Here is a 17,754-nt window from a genome sequence, read left to right on the forward strand (position 1 = left end):
TCTAACACTTAGGCACAATGCATTCTTTACTAGTGGTTAAATAAAATGTAATCCCAAAACACATTATGAATCCCACAACTCTTTAGGGACGCAACAAACACTCTGCAAGTCATATATAATTATTTCGATTTTAAATTGGCTCACGGCAAAACCATTCACATCAGCACAAACAATTAATGCAATTAACTTACATTAAGCAAACCATAGTCCAAAATGAACAGCACAATGACTTCCTGAATCTTGTACTGTATACATAAACCAATCAAGTTCATTCATCACAATACTTGGACTGTAACAGATCTCTCTTGCACACTCTCTCAAGAAGAGATTAGTAAGAAACCAGACGCTGCAGCCCAAATATATAAAAGAAAAGGAAAAACTATGCAAAGAAGAGTTCCTTCAAGACTCCTTAAAAAATGTAATGTCAATGGTAGCTTCATGAGGAGTCAAGGATATCAACAAACCATTCAGTTGTTGTGGGGTAATATGTTCCATTCCAAAATCTATACAGTCATCAACCACGTAATGCAACACTTTGAAGCCTCTTGCCTAGAACTAGTTGGTTGGTCTTGCTTACCACAGTATTTGATCAGTTCTGCAGGTTACATCACATCACACTGATCCCAAAGTTCTGATACAGCCTTGAGCACATTTATAATATTCACCTGGTTAAAATCCAACCATCGGAAAATTGCAGAAGCAACCAACAACTATTTCAAATATAACAGATGACTGGTTCCACTTGTTTGCAGGAATCTTGGAGATAGCTGCCTTGAAATACTATATGTATTGTATTGTATGTATTCAAGACAAATATTCTTACAGCTTGACCCAAGCAAGACAATCACACAAATAAACACTCCCAACATTGGGTAAAATATTGAAAAAGAAGTCTACTTTAGCAGCAGTTACAGATAATGCTGTTAGCATCCGATACACAGATTTCCCAAAGAGCTAAAGAACAAAACAGAGCATAGACTTTTATGCTTTTAAAGGGGAATACCCCTTATTCTTTCACCCTGATGCACCATTTTTAATATTGGCATACAGGCTCCTTTGGGGGGGGTGGGAAAGAAGTTCTTAACCAAGGGTGATTTCACCCCCAGGCGGTGATTGAAGGGTGTTCAGGGGGTGATTGTGAAGGTGCTGGGTCTTGTTGAAGATTTAATTTTTGGAATATTAAAAATGATCTAAATTAGAGACAAGCATTTGTGGTTGATAGGGATGCACCCACTATTTTCTGTCTCTGTTCATTACACGTACTTACTAAAAAGAAAGGGCCAAATACTAAATGTTTCAGTTGAGCTACTGGCGCGGTTGAACTCCGTTGTTCATATGAAATAAAAATATTGAAATGGTACCGGTACGTCATATATAAAATTGATATAGTTGATTGGGGACTATCTTGATTACCTAGGGGTGATTAAGGTACAAAAGGTTAAGAATCCCTGTTCTTGAGTAAGGCTTTGACACACATAATTGCAGTAATTTCATTTTAAACCATATTAATCAAAGATTATCCAAATAACTGAAGATAAAAGATGTGAGAAAACATGCATCAATTCATCACTATAAACGTTGGGCTTTAGACCATAATGGAATTATTTGCCTTTGCACAAAACACAGTTTCATCCTCAATTATGAACATATGAGGTGAAAATGGGCTACAGTTACCTCGAATTACTGCCTGGCAAATAGCAGAGCACAACAAATAAAGCAGAACAGTTCTTTATAGAAATCCTTACCTGCTGTACAAATTTCTGGTCCACAAACCGCTTTGCAATACTGGGTTGAAAATCTGGGCTCTCCAGAAATCGCAGGAAAAATTCATATACCAGCTGGAAAATACAGAACACATAAGAAGAGAAAACTAGCCAAACGTAAAGATAAAATCTGGCCTTTTTTGTTTTTTCTAGTATGTTGTGTGGGACAAACTGTAAATATGGCTGCAGACACCACTAGGGAGTTACAATGTAACGGCTCACCAACTTGAAAAAGGGTCAAATGTCTCAGGCTGCTTAGGGGAAAAAAACAAAATAAGCAGAGCGGATTTCTGTAAATATGTACAATGTGGCTCAGAAAGCAAAAGCTAGGAATCTGATAATGGCGCATATGTGCTTCAGATCATCAGCTGTTGCACTATTTCTCTTAAGAGTGAAAAACAGATCTTTTATTGTCAGTTGGAATTAATATTTCAGAAAAATGTACGTGTGATAGATATATATATCTATATCTCTCTGGTGGCAGCTAAAACACACACATTCACAGCTGTTATTGTTATGTTATGTAATAGGTTATAAAGCTAGATCAAGAATAAAGATGTAGTAGTGTGGCTCTTCAAACCAATCATGTGACTGACACAGTGAGGTTTCAACATCACAAGATACATCAAGATGTTCTACATAGGGAATAACTGGCCAACTGTTGCAAGACAATGAATACATTGTAAACTGCTTTCCAAAAAGATTCAATTACACTCAGCATAACAGCTTCTTTTACACTCTTCTCTAAGTGATCAGCTGTTTCTCGCACAATGTCCCTGTGCAACATCTGTGACCGCATGGTCTACATGTCTCGTTTAAGGTCGAAATGAGTTTGGAACTTTTCTTGCTGGATAGCTGGCGACATCCCTAAATGTACAGAATATAGCTAAAAACTAAACAAATTTGTCTTCAAGTGGCAATCCATGCAGTTTATATTTTCATTTTTTCCCACATTGGATTAATGCAGGGGGTCTCCGGTGCTGAAGCCCATTTCAGCTCTGCCCCCCCCCCCTGCTTCCAGCGATACTTCCCTCCGTACTAGGTGCCGGTAGTTGCTCTGCTACCAGGGTTCGCGCAATGGCGGCGTTTAAAGCTCCCGCATCCTGCGGGCCAATAGGCAGCTGTGATTTCATGCGGTTCTGCTTCCTATTGTCACGCGTGAGATGGAAACGCTACATTTTAAACCCCAGCTAGCGCAGCCGGAGTGTATATCCGCACCCCCTTTGGAGGCAAGTACCTCCAGAATACAAGTGGCAGGCAAATATATCAAAAAGTGGCGCTCCAAAATTATAAACACAGATGTGAAAAAATGTGATACTTATACAAACATGAATTAATGCTGCTTAACCCAGTGTGGGGTCGTTCTCTCGATCCCGTGGACAGTGAAGAGGTGAAGATCATCAGGAAGCGCAATGTCATGTAAAAAACAGAAGAAAATTCCCTGATGGTGCAGTATTGTGATTGATATGTGATAAATATCAAGGTGCAGTGTGCTGGATACTCACAAGTGTAGAGTGAGCAATGTTCCCATAAAGGTTTCTTTATGTGTGTCAGCCCGTTGGACCGTCAGACAGGTAAGTGGAATGGTAAGTGCTGGAGACCTCAAGTGAATAATAAAACGGACATAGCGCAGACTGTACAAAATATCTTTAAAAGTAAGTATATGTGCAATACACTCACATGGTTTTAAAAGGTAACAAGCGTTTAGATCACACAGGTTGGATCTCAGCAATGAATGAGCTGTTCTCTGTCCCCCCTCTGCCTCGGCAGGCGTGCGTGTCACCGGTGCGTCTCACCCTAACCGGAAACCGGAAGTGACGTCATCTGCGTCACTCCTGAAGAAACCGCAATACGGAGAAACGCGTAGAGTGAGGCTGATGAGAAAAACTCCCACAGGATCGGCGTCCCCCAGAGCAGATGACGTCACTTCCGGTTTCCGGTTAGGGTGAGACGCACCGGTGACACGCACGCCTGCCGAGGCAGAGGGGGGACAGAGAACAGCTCATTCATTGCTGAGATCCAACCTGTGTGATCTAAACGCTTGTTACCTTTTAAAACCATGTGAGTGTATTGCACATATACTTACTTTTAAAGATATTTTGTACAGTCTGCGCTATGTCCGTTTTATTATTCACTTAAGGTCTCCAGCACTTACCATTCCACTTACCTGTCTGACGGTCCAACGGGCTGACACACATAAAGAAACCTTTATGGGAACATTGCTCACTCTACACTTGTGAGTATCCAGCACACTGCACCTTGATATTTATCACATATCAATCACAATACTGCACCATCAGGGAATTTTCTTCTGTTTTTTACATGACATTGCGCTTCCTGATGATCTTCACCTCTTCAAGTACCTCCAGAAGCATGGGACCACGGAGCTGTAATTAATGGGGTTCAGCTCCGGAAATCCCCTGCTTCAAACCAGTATTAAAAATGAAAACAATTTTGAACTGCCCGATTTGCTACTTTAAAATAAAAAATAATTGCAATGGTGGATACCCCTAGCAGTGTGGCCACACTAGAAGTCAACAAAAATTAGAAGAAAAAGAGGTAGCACTTTTCTTAAGGTTATTTTTCAGAATAGAGCTACGACTTCCTATGTACAATTGTTAAATGCACTGTAATGCAGGGCACAAACAACTTAAATATTATATTTAATAACTGACCGTTGTCATTTTAAGTCATTGTCAAGAATGTACCTCAGACAGTTGCAGCCGAATTCGTTAACGAGGCACAATTATGAGACCATAAAATATACCATAAAATATATTCAAACCTTAAAGCAATAACATTTTTTAGGCGCCCCCAATGTGTGGGGGCTGGTAGGCTGTCACCCCCCTCAACCCTTTTGGTGGCAGCTGTGTGTCAGAGCCACCTGCAAAAGGCACCCGCACCCACAAACACACTCCACCCTCCCCAAAGTTAACCAGACGCACTGGCAAAAAATGAGAGCAATGGTGGGCAGTCAAAGCCCATCGCCAACGTCTCTCCCCCCCCTCACTCTCGCCTTGCTACCCCCAAGTCCCCCACGAGACTAAACGGTGCAGTGCTGACTGACCCATCAGTCACCACTGCTTCCAAAAACAGCGAAACTTATTCATTCGCTAGTAAAGCAAATTGTGCTGTTGCCGATCGCAGTGGTAACTGACAGGTAAGTGTCAGCATCGCAACACAGGCGCCAGGGTGACATTTAAAAAAGGTCTAGTGGATTTATATGCAGATAGGCATATGTAGTAAGAATGTATAGGTAGCAACAATGGCTGATAGTTTAGAAGGAGAAGAACTGGCAAGCTGTGAGCCTCCTCCCATGAATTTGTATAACCGGTAATAGAATCGAAGATACAGGTTATGGAGGAATAAATAACAGTGATATTCACCATCTAAGCCAGAGAACAATGAGAAGACACTGGTATTTCTGTGTAGTTTCTTAGTGTACTGTCCTCCCCATTGCACCTCAAAACAGCATTTGCTGCTTCTGCACAAGAGACAGTATAAGATGAGGCAAGAGGAGAAAATCCGGCTAGATTAATCATGTTCACTTAATTCAGTAATACATGAGAATATATGTGACTAATCCAGGTTTGTTTGAATGTTGTACTTGAAAATGTACTTAACACTCATTTTATCAATGCCCTCCAGTACACAATTCCAGAGAGAAAAAGCAGCTCTCTTCCCAAAGTATCTCCTGGAAATAAAAAAACTGCAGTAATTACATTGCTTCGGCAATTTATCCTCGGATTAACCTTCCAGCATAAGGACAGTGTATTACAAAAATCAACAGTACTCAAAGAAGCCTTGCAATCCTATTTTACCCTTTCAATGCTGGAGTACAGTTTAATATCCCTTCAACGCAGTAATTTTTCTAAAATACAGCTCTTGAACTTAATCAAGAGAAAGGTAAACTGAGAATTCGGAGACCCGAGTAAATTCCAAACCTGTATGTGAGGCCAGGATGCTTCTAGCGTAGGCTCATCCTCCTCCGGGTCGAAATCTGGATTATCACTTGGTGGGAGTGTTCTAAAAATATTTGAGCAAATCTGCGAAGTGAAGGGGAAAAAAGTTTAATTGTGCGCCCAAGGGCACAAATGTGTAATTGTACAATTATTATTCAATGGAACGTAAATATTGCAACCTGAGCAAAAAGAATACAAGCACACTAATTTACATAAAAACGACTTGCACACAGAACCTACACACGGTGCAACACCTAAACCTGCCAGACAGATACAATGTTTTACATATGCATTCGCAATTCTTTACTTAATATTTTGTTTTATTTCTTCCCACAATTACTAGCCGAACATCCATTTTCTCAGGTATACAAAGAGTATGTATTAAAGTAGAATGGCATGTTTCAAAAGAATAAGCAGAGAAGTCTATAGATAATAAAATTAAGTTTAAAATTAAAAAAGTTACAAGAGATGGAATAATTAATGTCGGGAGTAGTGGTTAAACAGAAATTTACCTTGTACCGGTCAGATGTGTATTTGATTGAATTACAGGCCACGTTTCCTCCCACTCCCATAAAGAACTACTGCAGAAGCAGAATTAATCCATGGTACTGGCCATGTCCTGCTTCCATCCGAACAAAGAAAGGGCAATTCTGGTATTCTAGGACAGGGGTGTGCGAGATTCTGTGCAGGGGGCGCGGGGTTTACAGAGGCTCCGTATGCTTACCCAAGGCACTTAAATGTAATGCCGGGGAAGCGGCGAAGGCCTCTGTAAACGCGGCGTCAAATGACGCCCAGAACCAAGGTAAGGGAGGGGTGGGGACCGCGCAGAGAGGGGGACAGCCGGCAGGGGGGCGCAGGAGAAAAAGACGGTGCTCCCCTGTTCTAGGGCACTACAAGTAACAAATCCATGTATCATTTTATGTATACAACACTTAACAAAATTACAATATAGGAAAGTTAAAGTACAAACAGTGGGGATAATAGGAGCGAGCAAGTAGCAAAACAAGGCAAAGGGAGATCCTACTCCAAAAATCTTACAATCTAAGTGGTATATTACGAGACTTACAAAGACAGGAGGAGTGAAAATGCATTTATTAAAAGTGCAGTCTGGGAGGTCAAGTGCACCTGGAGTCTGTAGTAATGGCATAGATAATAATGGGACGCTGCTTTTAAGAAGTAAATTTGCACTTAGATTTTAAAAATGTACAGAGAACGTAGTGGTATTTTCTACTGTAGTTGAGAAGGGGGGCTGGTTTGGGAGGGAGTATGAGAAGCTTGGCCTTAGCCACACTAAGCTTGAGGCAAAGAAAAGCCGCCCAGGCACAGATTGCCGACACACACTTGGATTTGTGACTGCTGCAGGTGTAAGGTCAAGTGCAGATAAATATAGTTGTGGATCATCAAAGCGGATCAGGAGACAGAGCAGTGCCAAAGTTGCCATTGTGAAGAATGTGCATAATGGAGTAGCTGCCTTCAGAGTTGGCAATATGGAGGTGATTAACTACTTTGGCGAGTGCTGTTTCAGTTGAGTATGCGGAGCGAAAGCCTGACTGGAGAGGGTTAAGTAGGTTATGGGAGAGATAAGTTAAAGATGTGTGGAAGGTAACAAGAGAGGTTTAAGGAAACAGGGTGGAATGGGGTCAAGGCTGCTTGTGGTGAAGGTTGAGAAGAGCAGCTGAAACTTTTTCCTTTGTAACCAGAGGAATAGAGTCAAAGGTAAAATGGGTCGTATTGGAAAGAGAGGAGATTATCTATGTGGATGGCTGAAATAATCAGCAAAGTCTTGTGGTTTAATGGAAGAAGGGGTGCATGATGTAGAGGGAAGCAGAGGAAGGGAATCAAAGAGGAGATGAGGTGGGTTGAATTTGTGCCAGTATATTAGAGAGGTAAAGCAGCTCTGTTTGGCCAGTGTTAAAGGACAGGATGAATTTGTAGGGAAGGAAGTGTGCTAGAGTACAATTTCCTCCAGATGCATTCAGTGGAACGAATGCAAGAGCTTAGAAAGAGCATCTGCGTATTTAGGTAAAGTTGTGGGTCGGAGTGTCAGCCTACAGGAATATAGGGGTCAAGTGAGGAGACCAGGACAAAGTGGTAGGCAGTGATGAGGTCAGAGGAGAGTGGTAAGAAAGTTTAGATATTATGCTGGATTCTAGGTTAAGGAAGTGACCGTCCTAGTGGGTTCTGGAAGCAGTCCATTGATGAAGATTAAAGTAGGGGAAAGGGGATAAGCCCAAAAGAAAGAGGGCTCATCAACGTTGAAGTTAATGTCCGAATTCTTCATCTCTTCTACAGTAGGTGCCCTATAGAGGAGAGTAATGCACAGAGCAGGAGGAGAGAAAAAAAAGTGCTGGACTTGAAAGACAAGAATGGGAAGCAGGTGTAGGCTGGGGCTGAAACTTGCAGTCAGTGAGAAGGAAGAATTCCCACTCCACCACTGCATCCCCCAGGACGAGGTGTGTGTGTGTGAGGCTGCCATAGAATAGAACTGTGCCCAGAGCATTCATAGTGGGAGCCAAATTTCAGTCAGTGCAAAGACTGATCAAAGAAGGGGTCATGCACAGCTACTATTTTGTTAGGGAACAAGCATTCCAGAGAACACTTGAAAAAGGGAGAGAAGCAGGAGATGAGTGGGGGGGATGGCACCAGCTTTAAGATATTACTAAGAAGAGAAATGGTAGTTGCAGGCCGGAGCAATTGGGTATATTGTAGGTGCCAGAATTTAGAGAAATTAAAGGTGCTAGCAGACTAACTTCATACCAGATAAGCTAAACAGTTGATGAAATGGGTAAATGATCAGAGCCCAGAGATGGTTTAACAGATGAATCAATAGCAAATCACAAACATACATAAACACCCTTGATGGAAACAGTGGCCATTAATGCCAACTTAAAAAGCTAATTATAAGGGGCGAAATGGATGAAGCAGAAAACAGAAACAGAACAGATAAAATAATAAATCAGGACAAAAGTCACAGCTAACGCTACAAGACCATGCCAAAAAGAAATGAAATAAATCACACAGTAGATTTAACGGAGGGGAAATTTTGTATTCTTTTAAAATCTGGAAAGTGGAAATACGGAGTTGGAGCTGTTTCTATCTGTTGCTGCACATTGATCTGCCTCATTCATACAGGAAACCCCACTTCCTTTGATACACTGGGAGGAAACCTGGACACAGAGTAACACAAAATAGTGTTGGAACAAAAAGCCGTTGAAGGTCCCACTTTGTGAACCGTCTTGTTCCCTCCTCCATGTTTTCAACCATTTGGGATTAAATATAATTACACTGAATAGGAAAACATATGTCGTCTTAAATGCTCTTAGAACTGGTAATATTAATACCAAAATGTATCTGCTAATCAAGTATATTTACACTACAAATACATATTTTCACTTTTACAGCACGTCACGGGACAGACAATAAAAACACAAGGAGTTGTAATACAAAAACAGGTAGATCAACTATAAAAAGTACACACACTGCCTCAAAAACCAATCCAAGCATAAGATGAACGTTTTTGATTCATTGGAATCCCCCATTTCCCACTTGTCTCATTTTTAAAGTTGGTTTTAGAATCCATTTAATAGATTTTCAAAATAAGACTCAAAAGAAACCTTTATGGGAACGTTACCAGATAGTAAAAAGAGTAACAGGAAATAAACTGATGCATTTTTCAATAAAGGCAATCTTTGAGTTATATGTATTTATACGATCATCCAGGACTCAATTTGCTTTCAACTGAACTGTGGGAGCCATGTTGATGCACGTTTATAACGTTGGCATAGAGATCCTCATGCATTGCCAGTAAGATGTCAGTTGTATGCTATTAATAATGTCAGCGGTAAGAGGAATAATGCAGTTTGTCACTTTCAAACCCTTCTAGAAATCCTTCTTAAAAATGTTCTAGTAACCATCCCCTCACTATTACACAGCATAGTATTTCCATTGATTAATAAATTACTTTAACATTCAATGGCACTGTAATGAATATGGGAGAAATAAAGTATTTCAATCAATGTGGCACAAGGGGTTACAAATTGTCGTAAAAACAATTCGTGTATTTCTATGGCCTGTCAAACCCCACTGGCCTAGTTTATGGGCTGATCTGGAGATTAGGATATCTGGGGTTGTGGGGACGGGGGGGGGAGGGAGGGGGAGGGATTGTAATGTGGCTTCCTTGACACTAAAATAAACAGGACCATTTTTAAATGTACTATGAAAGTCATTTTGGGGGGGGGGGGGGCTTCTGCATAGTACCAGGGGGTGCGGCTAAGAAGGAATTCCAAATAGAGTAAATTGATTAAATATGAAAGTATCATCAGGCTGACACCTATTCTCAAAAATAACAAATACATATTGGTAACAGTTGCACTGAGACGGATGCAATAAGGCCAAACCCTTCACGTTTATGTGGTGGCAAGGGACAGATATCCATTTGTCACTCAAATTTAGGAGCAAGTCGGTCTTGTTACATTCAGCAAACTTGACCGAACCTATTGATATGAATCAAGTTATTCCAAGTATAATAGAAATATAAAGTTAGGAGCGCATTTCTATATTCAGCCAATATTTAAAGTCCAAAGAGAGGTTATTTCCTTTTAAGTCATAAAATTATTGGGCTGATTGATGAAAGGGATGGGCTACGTTGTTTTTAATGGAAGACTTTTGAGCATAAAAATTGCATATATGAATAATTTTTTTTTAGATTTCAACCAAGGGAGTAACTGATGTCAACAAGATACACGAAGTCTCATACTTTTTAACTTAAGGCCTTTGTGAGGAAGAAACCATATACATGTTTAGTGGTAACTTATAGGAATGGTTTATCTTTTGTTTGATGAAATTGTCTGCATTTATTATAAATGTATGTTCTTGTAATCTTTCTATAACCTAAGAACTGTACTTTTGTACATTAAAGCTGAACTTCAATAAGAACCCAAAGTATAACTTCTTAAACTGTTGCCAGATTTGTAGAGTAATTTACCTTTTCGAACACATTTCCCCACCTATTGTCCTTTGCTTCGAAACACCTCGAATGCCTTGTATTTTCTCACTTTCTACTCTCTCGTAGATCCTCTACAATCTGGCTCCCGCACTAACCACTCCACAGAAACAGCCCCCCCACCCCTAAATAACTATTGACATCCCTGCTGCCAAAGCTCATATTGCTCGACCTCACGCAGCCTTCGACACAGAGGACCACCCTCTTCTTCATACTCTAGGTCAGCGGTGCGCAAACTCCCCGCGCCTGCGCCCCCCTTACATGCTCTGCTCCTCTGTCGCACCCCCCCCTCTAATCTTGCATCAAATGAAGCTGCGGTGTCATGTAATGTCACGTCACCCACGGCGTCATTTGACGCTGCGTTGTCATAGAGATGCGTGATTGGAGCTAGGTAAGCAAGTTTACAGAGGCCTCGCACTCTTAGCGCGGGACCTCTGTAAACACTGCGACCCCCCACAAAAGTCTTGCGCAACCCCCAGTGTGCGCACCGCTGCTCTAGGTCAGGGGTGCGAAAACTGGGGGGCACAAGATATTTTTTTTTTGAGGGAGTGGGGGGGGGGGGGGGGGGGAGGGGCACGGCACTTACAAAGGCCCTGTGCTCTTCCAAAAATCATTTCAATTAAATGCTTGAGGACTCTGGAACTCACTTGCCTGATCTCCGGAAGCTTCTGGCGACGCAACGTCACACACACCTTGGGCTCATATTACCTCTATGCTGATGAAACACAAATCTACTTTTTAACCCCTGACCTTACACCCGCCGTACAGACCAAAGTCTCAATGTCTCTCCGCTATCCCATCCTGGATGGCCCTCCGCCAATAAACGTAACATGTCAAAAACAGAGCTCCTCATACTTCCTCCCAAGTCTGGACCTACTACCCAATTCTACATTACTGTTGACAGCACCATTCACCCAGTATCACAAGCACGCTGCCATGGGGTCACATTTGACTCCTCCCTCATATTCAAAACATAGCTAAAACCTGTAGTTTTTTCCTCTGCAACATTGCAAAGATACACCATTTCCTATTGCTAAAACACCAACACAGGCCCTCATTCTCTCCTGTCTATTGTAACCATCTGCTGTCTGGCCTTCCTGTCTCATCTGTATCCCCTGCAATCTATCCTAAACCCAGTGGCTAGAAATCACTGTACTTATCCAAATTCAGTCTCAGTATCTCTCCTGCTGACATCCCTCGCTAGTCTTCCAATCAAATGCCGTATTGCACACAAAATTCTCCTCACTTTTAAGGCGACACACACTTCTGCTCCTCCTTACATCTCAGTCCTAATTTCTCGTTAAAAGCCATGCCGACTCTTAAGTTCTCCCGAAGGATGTCTTCTGTCTGTCCCTTTTGTATCCAAAACCCTCTACCGCCTTAAACCTTTCACGCACTGCCCCACACCTCTGGAATGTCCTTCCCCTCAATATCCAACTAGCACCCTCCCTATCCACCTTTAAGACCCATCTTAAAACCCACCTCCTTAATGATGCAAATGAGTAGCTCCGTGGCGGATACTATAAACCTCATACATCGACTGTGGCCCCTTTTACACACACTTACCAGGACACCTTCCTACTGTCTATGTAAGTTCCTCCTACTTACCACTTCGATCGTAAGATATTTGGAGCAGTGATTCCTTTTCATGTTACTTTTATTTCTGAAGAGGTTATTTACATTGCGTTATATTATGTCACGTGTATTACTTGTGTGAAGTGCCAAGTACATATATGGCGCTTTATAAATAAAGATATATACATTTTGCTTTAACAGATGTGTGTGTTAAGTGCAAAGTTCTTAATAAACAGAGCAGAGGCTCTGTACATCTTTAATGCCTTTGGTGGTGGCGGATTAAAGATATATATTGTAACGGCGTATGGGTAAATATTAACTCATTTGAAGTTCCTTTGCGTAGGAGTGAGGTGGGGCAGCGAGTTGGCTGTGTATTAACGCTGGTTGCATACATAAATCAGGTTCTCACAAGATCTGTTTGTGACAGATTGTCTATAGGGATGGATTGAGGAGATATATTCATTTGAGGGATCCATGCCTGGAGAAAAGTGAATCAGCTGGATAGCGGTGTATTAACTGTTGTCCAGTATACAGGTCACATGCTCACAGCTCTGTCATACGCGACGGGCACGATTATTGAATGTAGAGAATGTAAACATGTTTGTGCATTTTAAAGCAGCATTTCTTCTCATATTTTTAGAAATAAATGCAACAGCCGAATGGGACGTTTAGCCGCGACCAAACCGTCACTGGCGCTCCACTGTATTGCAAGTTGTTCACCGCTCGACATGTTGCCGATTCTTCTTCACCGCCACCTGCTCCTAATATGAACGTGCTCGCTAAGCAGCACTCAGCGTGCGCCGGATCCTACCAGTGACGCAAAAAGAGGTTATAATAAATTATAATTTTCTTGCGATAAACGGGTGCGCCGAGAGGGTCCTAATTAGCGTGCGCATTCACAACGGTGCGTTCACAGGAGTAGAAGCTGGGACATTTAAAGATGGCAGCGTTTTTCCGGCGGCAAACTGCAATGCGGTGGAGCGCCGGTGGTTTGGTCGCAGCCAAAAGTCCTAGGCATTACAACAGTTCCTTATACTGTAATTACAGTTATGCAATCATCTAGCTGCTGATTGATGTGTTCTCCTGTGAACGATCGGTGAAGACCCTTCTTTCCCAGGCAACCTATATGACCGTCTATTTCAAAAGCTGAAGTGGTGTAGCTCCCTAAATGGTTGCTATAGCAATCCAAGGAAGCTTATTACATTAAAAATCATTAGAAAAGGCATCAAGAATGAAAAAAAAAAAAAAATGCAGAAGCATGATCTAATACTACACAGCAGATATAAAAAAATAGGATTTTTAATGAAATGCTGTGTTACAATGTCTGAAGACATATTGCTGAATGTGCAGATCTAATTGTAGATATTGAAATAAAACAGAGCAAAAAATGTACTATAACTTGAAGTCATCATTCAAAACATTAAAAAAAAAAGAAAAAAAAAAAAGGATTCTCCCTTCAATGTCATAGAACAAACACACATGCACGCTCACTGTTCCAGATATTTATTTGATGTGAGCATTATTCCACAACTTGCAGAATATAGATGCTATATTTAATTTCTATTGCACTGATGCAAGTAAACATATCACTGAATCACAAGCTATGCCACAAATTGATTGCCAATTGCCCTCCTGCAGCCTTGTCGTTCAGTCACCTGATCTCCTGTGGGCTCCCTGTTCATTCAGACACTCATCTGCCTGCTACCTAACCATTACATCACAACCAACTGGTCAGTCAGGTCACTTATTCACCACATTATCATTAATTTCCCCCCTCATCCAGCAGCCTCCTAGTGAATATGTACAGCGAGTCCTCGCTTTTCTGACAGAATGCCTACATCCAGTCACTCGGCTGCTAGTTTGTATGCTATTAAAAACATACAGGTTCAAGTCTTATTGTAAATATATTTGATGATTAGCAGATTCATTTTGGTATTCATATTACATAGGGTAAGAGCATTTAAGACCACATGGTTTTTCTATTCAGGGCAATTCAAAATCTGCTTTTAAAAATAAGAATCTAAATGTGCTTGTAGTTTTACTGTTGCCACAGTGCACTGCTTTGGGGGAACGAGTTCTGATTAAAGCTGACAGAAACGTATTAGAGATACACAGAAATAGGAAATAGGAGTAGAACTAGAGTCAGTTTTGTGTCGAAGTATAGTATGGAATATGGTGCCGTCTGTAATGTAATAAGGAGACAGCTATCCATTCTAAATCTGAATAATAAAATGCTACATGTAGTAAATGAAGGTTGTCATTTCACGGCTAGGCGAGCAATGTCTGTTAGCCATGTTATCACCTAGTTTATTTACCAACAAGAAGCCAAGACCCCCATTTTAGTTAACATAACGGCATGTATAAATGTGGGTCTCGTAGTTACAAATTTGTAAATAAATCTAAATCCTTTTCCAATACCAACACTAAAAAAATAAAAAATAAAATAAAAAAATAAAATAAAACTTTCCCTATAAAACAATAAATTGTAATTTACTTGGTACCATTTATGTTCTCATGTAAATGTGAGATTCAGTACATGGGTCGCACAGCTAGACATTTAAAAGATAGGATTAGGGAACACAGAGAATTTGGGACAGGAGTTTCCCAATGTCAATGCATCTTTCTATGTTTCAGGATTCAAATTTATCCTGTCATTTCAGGGCATTGAAATTATTATTTCCAATGTTAGAGGAGGAGATTCCTTTAAGGATTGATGTAAAGGGAAGTTTTTTGGATATTTGAATTACAAACCACAAATCCAGGTGTTTTAAATAAGGAATGGGATGTTTCACGTGTCTATTAAATTTATATTCACTTCAGTCTGACTAAATCTATATCCCAGTAATGGAAATCTGTAGTAAGATTTTTTTGATTTTTAATGTTTCAACATAGGACATTTAGACATGATATATGCGGATTCAAGATTAGATCCATATTTAACTTCTATTAGTAATCCTCTGTTTCCTGGTTCTCATTAAAGTATCTGGCCCTTTAACTTTTTTATGTGAATTTGTGCTACTGTTTTATGCAGTGCTTCAGCCTTTCCCCATGAATGACATAAGATACATATTGCTAGTTAAGTTACATTGTATATGTATCCTTGATTTATATAGCTTTCATGTATGAGACATTGGGTATTATTGTGCGATACTCTGGTTTTTTTTTAATAACAATTACAATAATGACAATAACAAATCTCAATTCAATAGTTTCACAATGCATTTATTATGTTAGCCCCGTCCTGATAATCAGTCCTGGTTTTATTCAGACTTCTCCTACTCCGTATCCTATATTCACTCCATTCCACCTACTCTGCCAATCCATTTTGTGCTTCCTGTGGATATTGAATATTTAGTGACACTGTCACTTTAAACTGAAGGGTATTTAAAGTTGCCGTTTTTCCCTCCACCTGATGAAGCGCTGTGGGCAGGGTGAAACGCATTGTGTGTTGGATCCATGTACACTTATTTATGGTTGTTTGTCAAATAAAGCTTTCAGATTTTTGATATCCACATCCGTGACTATTTGAATTGGGCTCTTTGCACGAAATGCCAAGTCATCACGTTTTCTTCTGGTTAAAGCTGTACCAAATACTAAAGTAATTTACAGATTTCTGAAATGCCACATAGATGTTAAGTTGACAGCCACATATAGCATTAACTACAATAGTGCTAAAATCTACTAGAACTTATTTATTTTCATTTATTTGTTTAGTTACATGCAAATGATAAATGCAAACTCGGGTATGTCAAAAATAAATAAATTGCAGGGCAGTGTAGACCATTTAGCTTTGAACATGAAAAGCATTGGACTAAAGCTACATTATCATTTTAAGTGTCCATGTTTTAGCAACCTCATTTTTAGTAAAGCCAAAGCCAGGCTTAAAACTATAAAAACGTAAATGCAATTAACAGGCTTGTATTTGAGTAGATTATGGTGTCTATGTTTGACTAGCGAAAGATAATATATACCCACGAATGAACTTACCATTTTTATTATATCCGGGTAGCCAGTTTCAATGATTACACCTCGATTTGTGGATACGTATTCAACCAATTCATTCAATGTTGCTCTCTTGATTTCTTTGCTCTTCAGGTCTGATATTGAGTCTATGAAATCGAACAGTACACAGCACTGCTGCAGCTTCTGACAGAAAAGGTCTTGCTGATCATTTGAAGTGGCATCTACAAAAAACAACACAGGAAAACACACTTATTTATTTGCCCAGAAATATATTACACTACCAAGTTGCTGATGCTACAGCTATTCCTTTGTATTTGAAGTGCATGCTATCCACAATTCGCCTGGACTACGGTCAGTAAAATTCCCCAAAACAAAATCCTTGCGTTTTGCATACATTCACAAGAGTAATAGGACGATTGAAGGTTTTTTGTTTTTTTTAAAGGGCTGCACCCATACAAAACAATATAGGTAGCAGTGTAAACCATACATGAAATTAACTAAAAGAAAGTGAATGCTTTATTGCATTATCTGTCTCTTATATGAACAGAAATGAAGGGCAGTAACTGCCTGCAACTTTAGTGCTGCCCCCCAAAAAAGTAGTGCTGCTCTGAGAAATCTACATCAGTGGATACAGATAAAGTGCCACTTAGCAGGTGGAAATATTTTAATTATTGTGTATAATTTATACATCCCGTTCACACTTTTTATTTTTTTTAAACTTGTTACATCATCCAGTAGTTTTCTATTTTGGAGAAACATTAACGTTTCCCCCTTAGGCCTCAGGCATGGTCAGCGCTTAGGCGCCGACCCGTGCTGAGGCGCGCTTAGGCGCCGACCCGTGCTGATGCGCTTACGTTCGGCATTGAGCCCCTGGAGCCGCAATGAGAGCGGCTTTAGCAGGGGCTCGCGCACGCTTCCGCAAGCGTGCAGAAGCGTAGGTCTTATCAAATTTTTAGTTTGAGCGCTCACGTGAGCGGTTCACCCAATGAGGGTGAACCAGCTCCGTGACGTCACTGGCCCGCCCCCCAACGGCGAGCGAACTAAGGCCAGGGAAAGCACCCGCTTTCCCTCAGCGCGCCTCCGTACGGCTGCTGTCACCATGGACTCAGCCTTAGGTTGCTCTTATGACGTAACATAACCCACGTTAATAAATATAAGAAATGTAAATATTAGAGAACCCCTTTCCGTTAGGGCTCGTCCAGGCTGAGTGCAAGTGTGCATGCGCGTGCTCAGCGCACTCAAACATGATGCCAATGTGTTTAACCAGCGTGCGCACGTGTGCACGTGTCCGTGAGCACTCCATGCTCAGCTGCTTGGCGAGACAAATTTTGAATTTGTCGCTCTTGCCTTAGTCATGTGCGCGGTTCAGGCAATGAGGCTGAACCGCTCACGTAACGCCCCCCCGCCGCGCAGCTACGCTTGACACAAAATCGCCCCTGCTCTCACGGCAGGGCACTAGAGCGAGCTCGCTTCTAGCCTGGCCGCGGCC

General features: G+C 40.9%; 1 protein-coding gene across 1 annotated transcript in view; it reads right to left on the reverse strand.

Moving 5' to 3' along the window:
* PPP2R5A (protein phosphatase 2 regulatory subunit B'alpha) overlaps positions 1-17,754 on the reverse strand; it is a 98,026-nt gene that overhangs the window by 21,082 nt on the left and 59,190 nt on the right. Inside the window, exons 2-4 of the mRNA XM_075595682.1 lie at positions 16,290-16,486; positions 5,708-5,809; positions 1,746-1,838 (exon numbers count right to left, since the gene is read on the reverse strand). Of these exons, the coding sequence (XP_075451797.1) occupies positions 1,746-1,838; positions 5,708-5,809; positions 16,290-16,486 (392 nt within the window). The remainder of the gene's footprint in view (positions 1-1,745; positions 1,839-5,707; positions 5,810-16,289; positions 16,487-17,754) is intronic.

This window comes from Ascaphus truei, chromosome 4 (genome assembly GCF_040206685.1).
Source record: "Ascaphus truei isolate aAscTru1 chromosome 4, aAscTru1.hap1, whole genome shotgun sequence".
Taxonomy (NCBI): domain Eukaryota; kingdom Metazoa; phylum Chordata; class Amphibia; order Anura; family Ascaphidae; genus Ascaphus; species Ascaphus truei.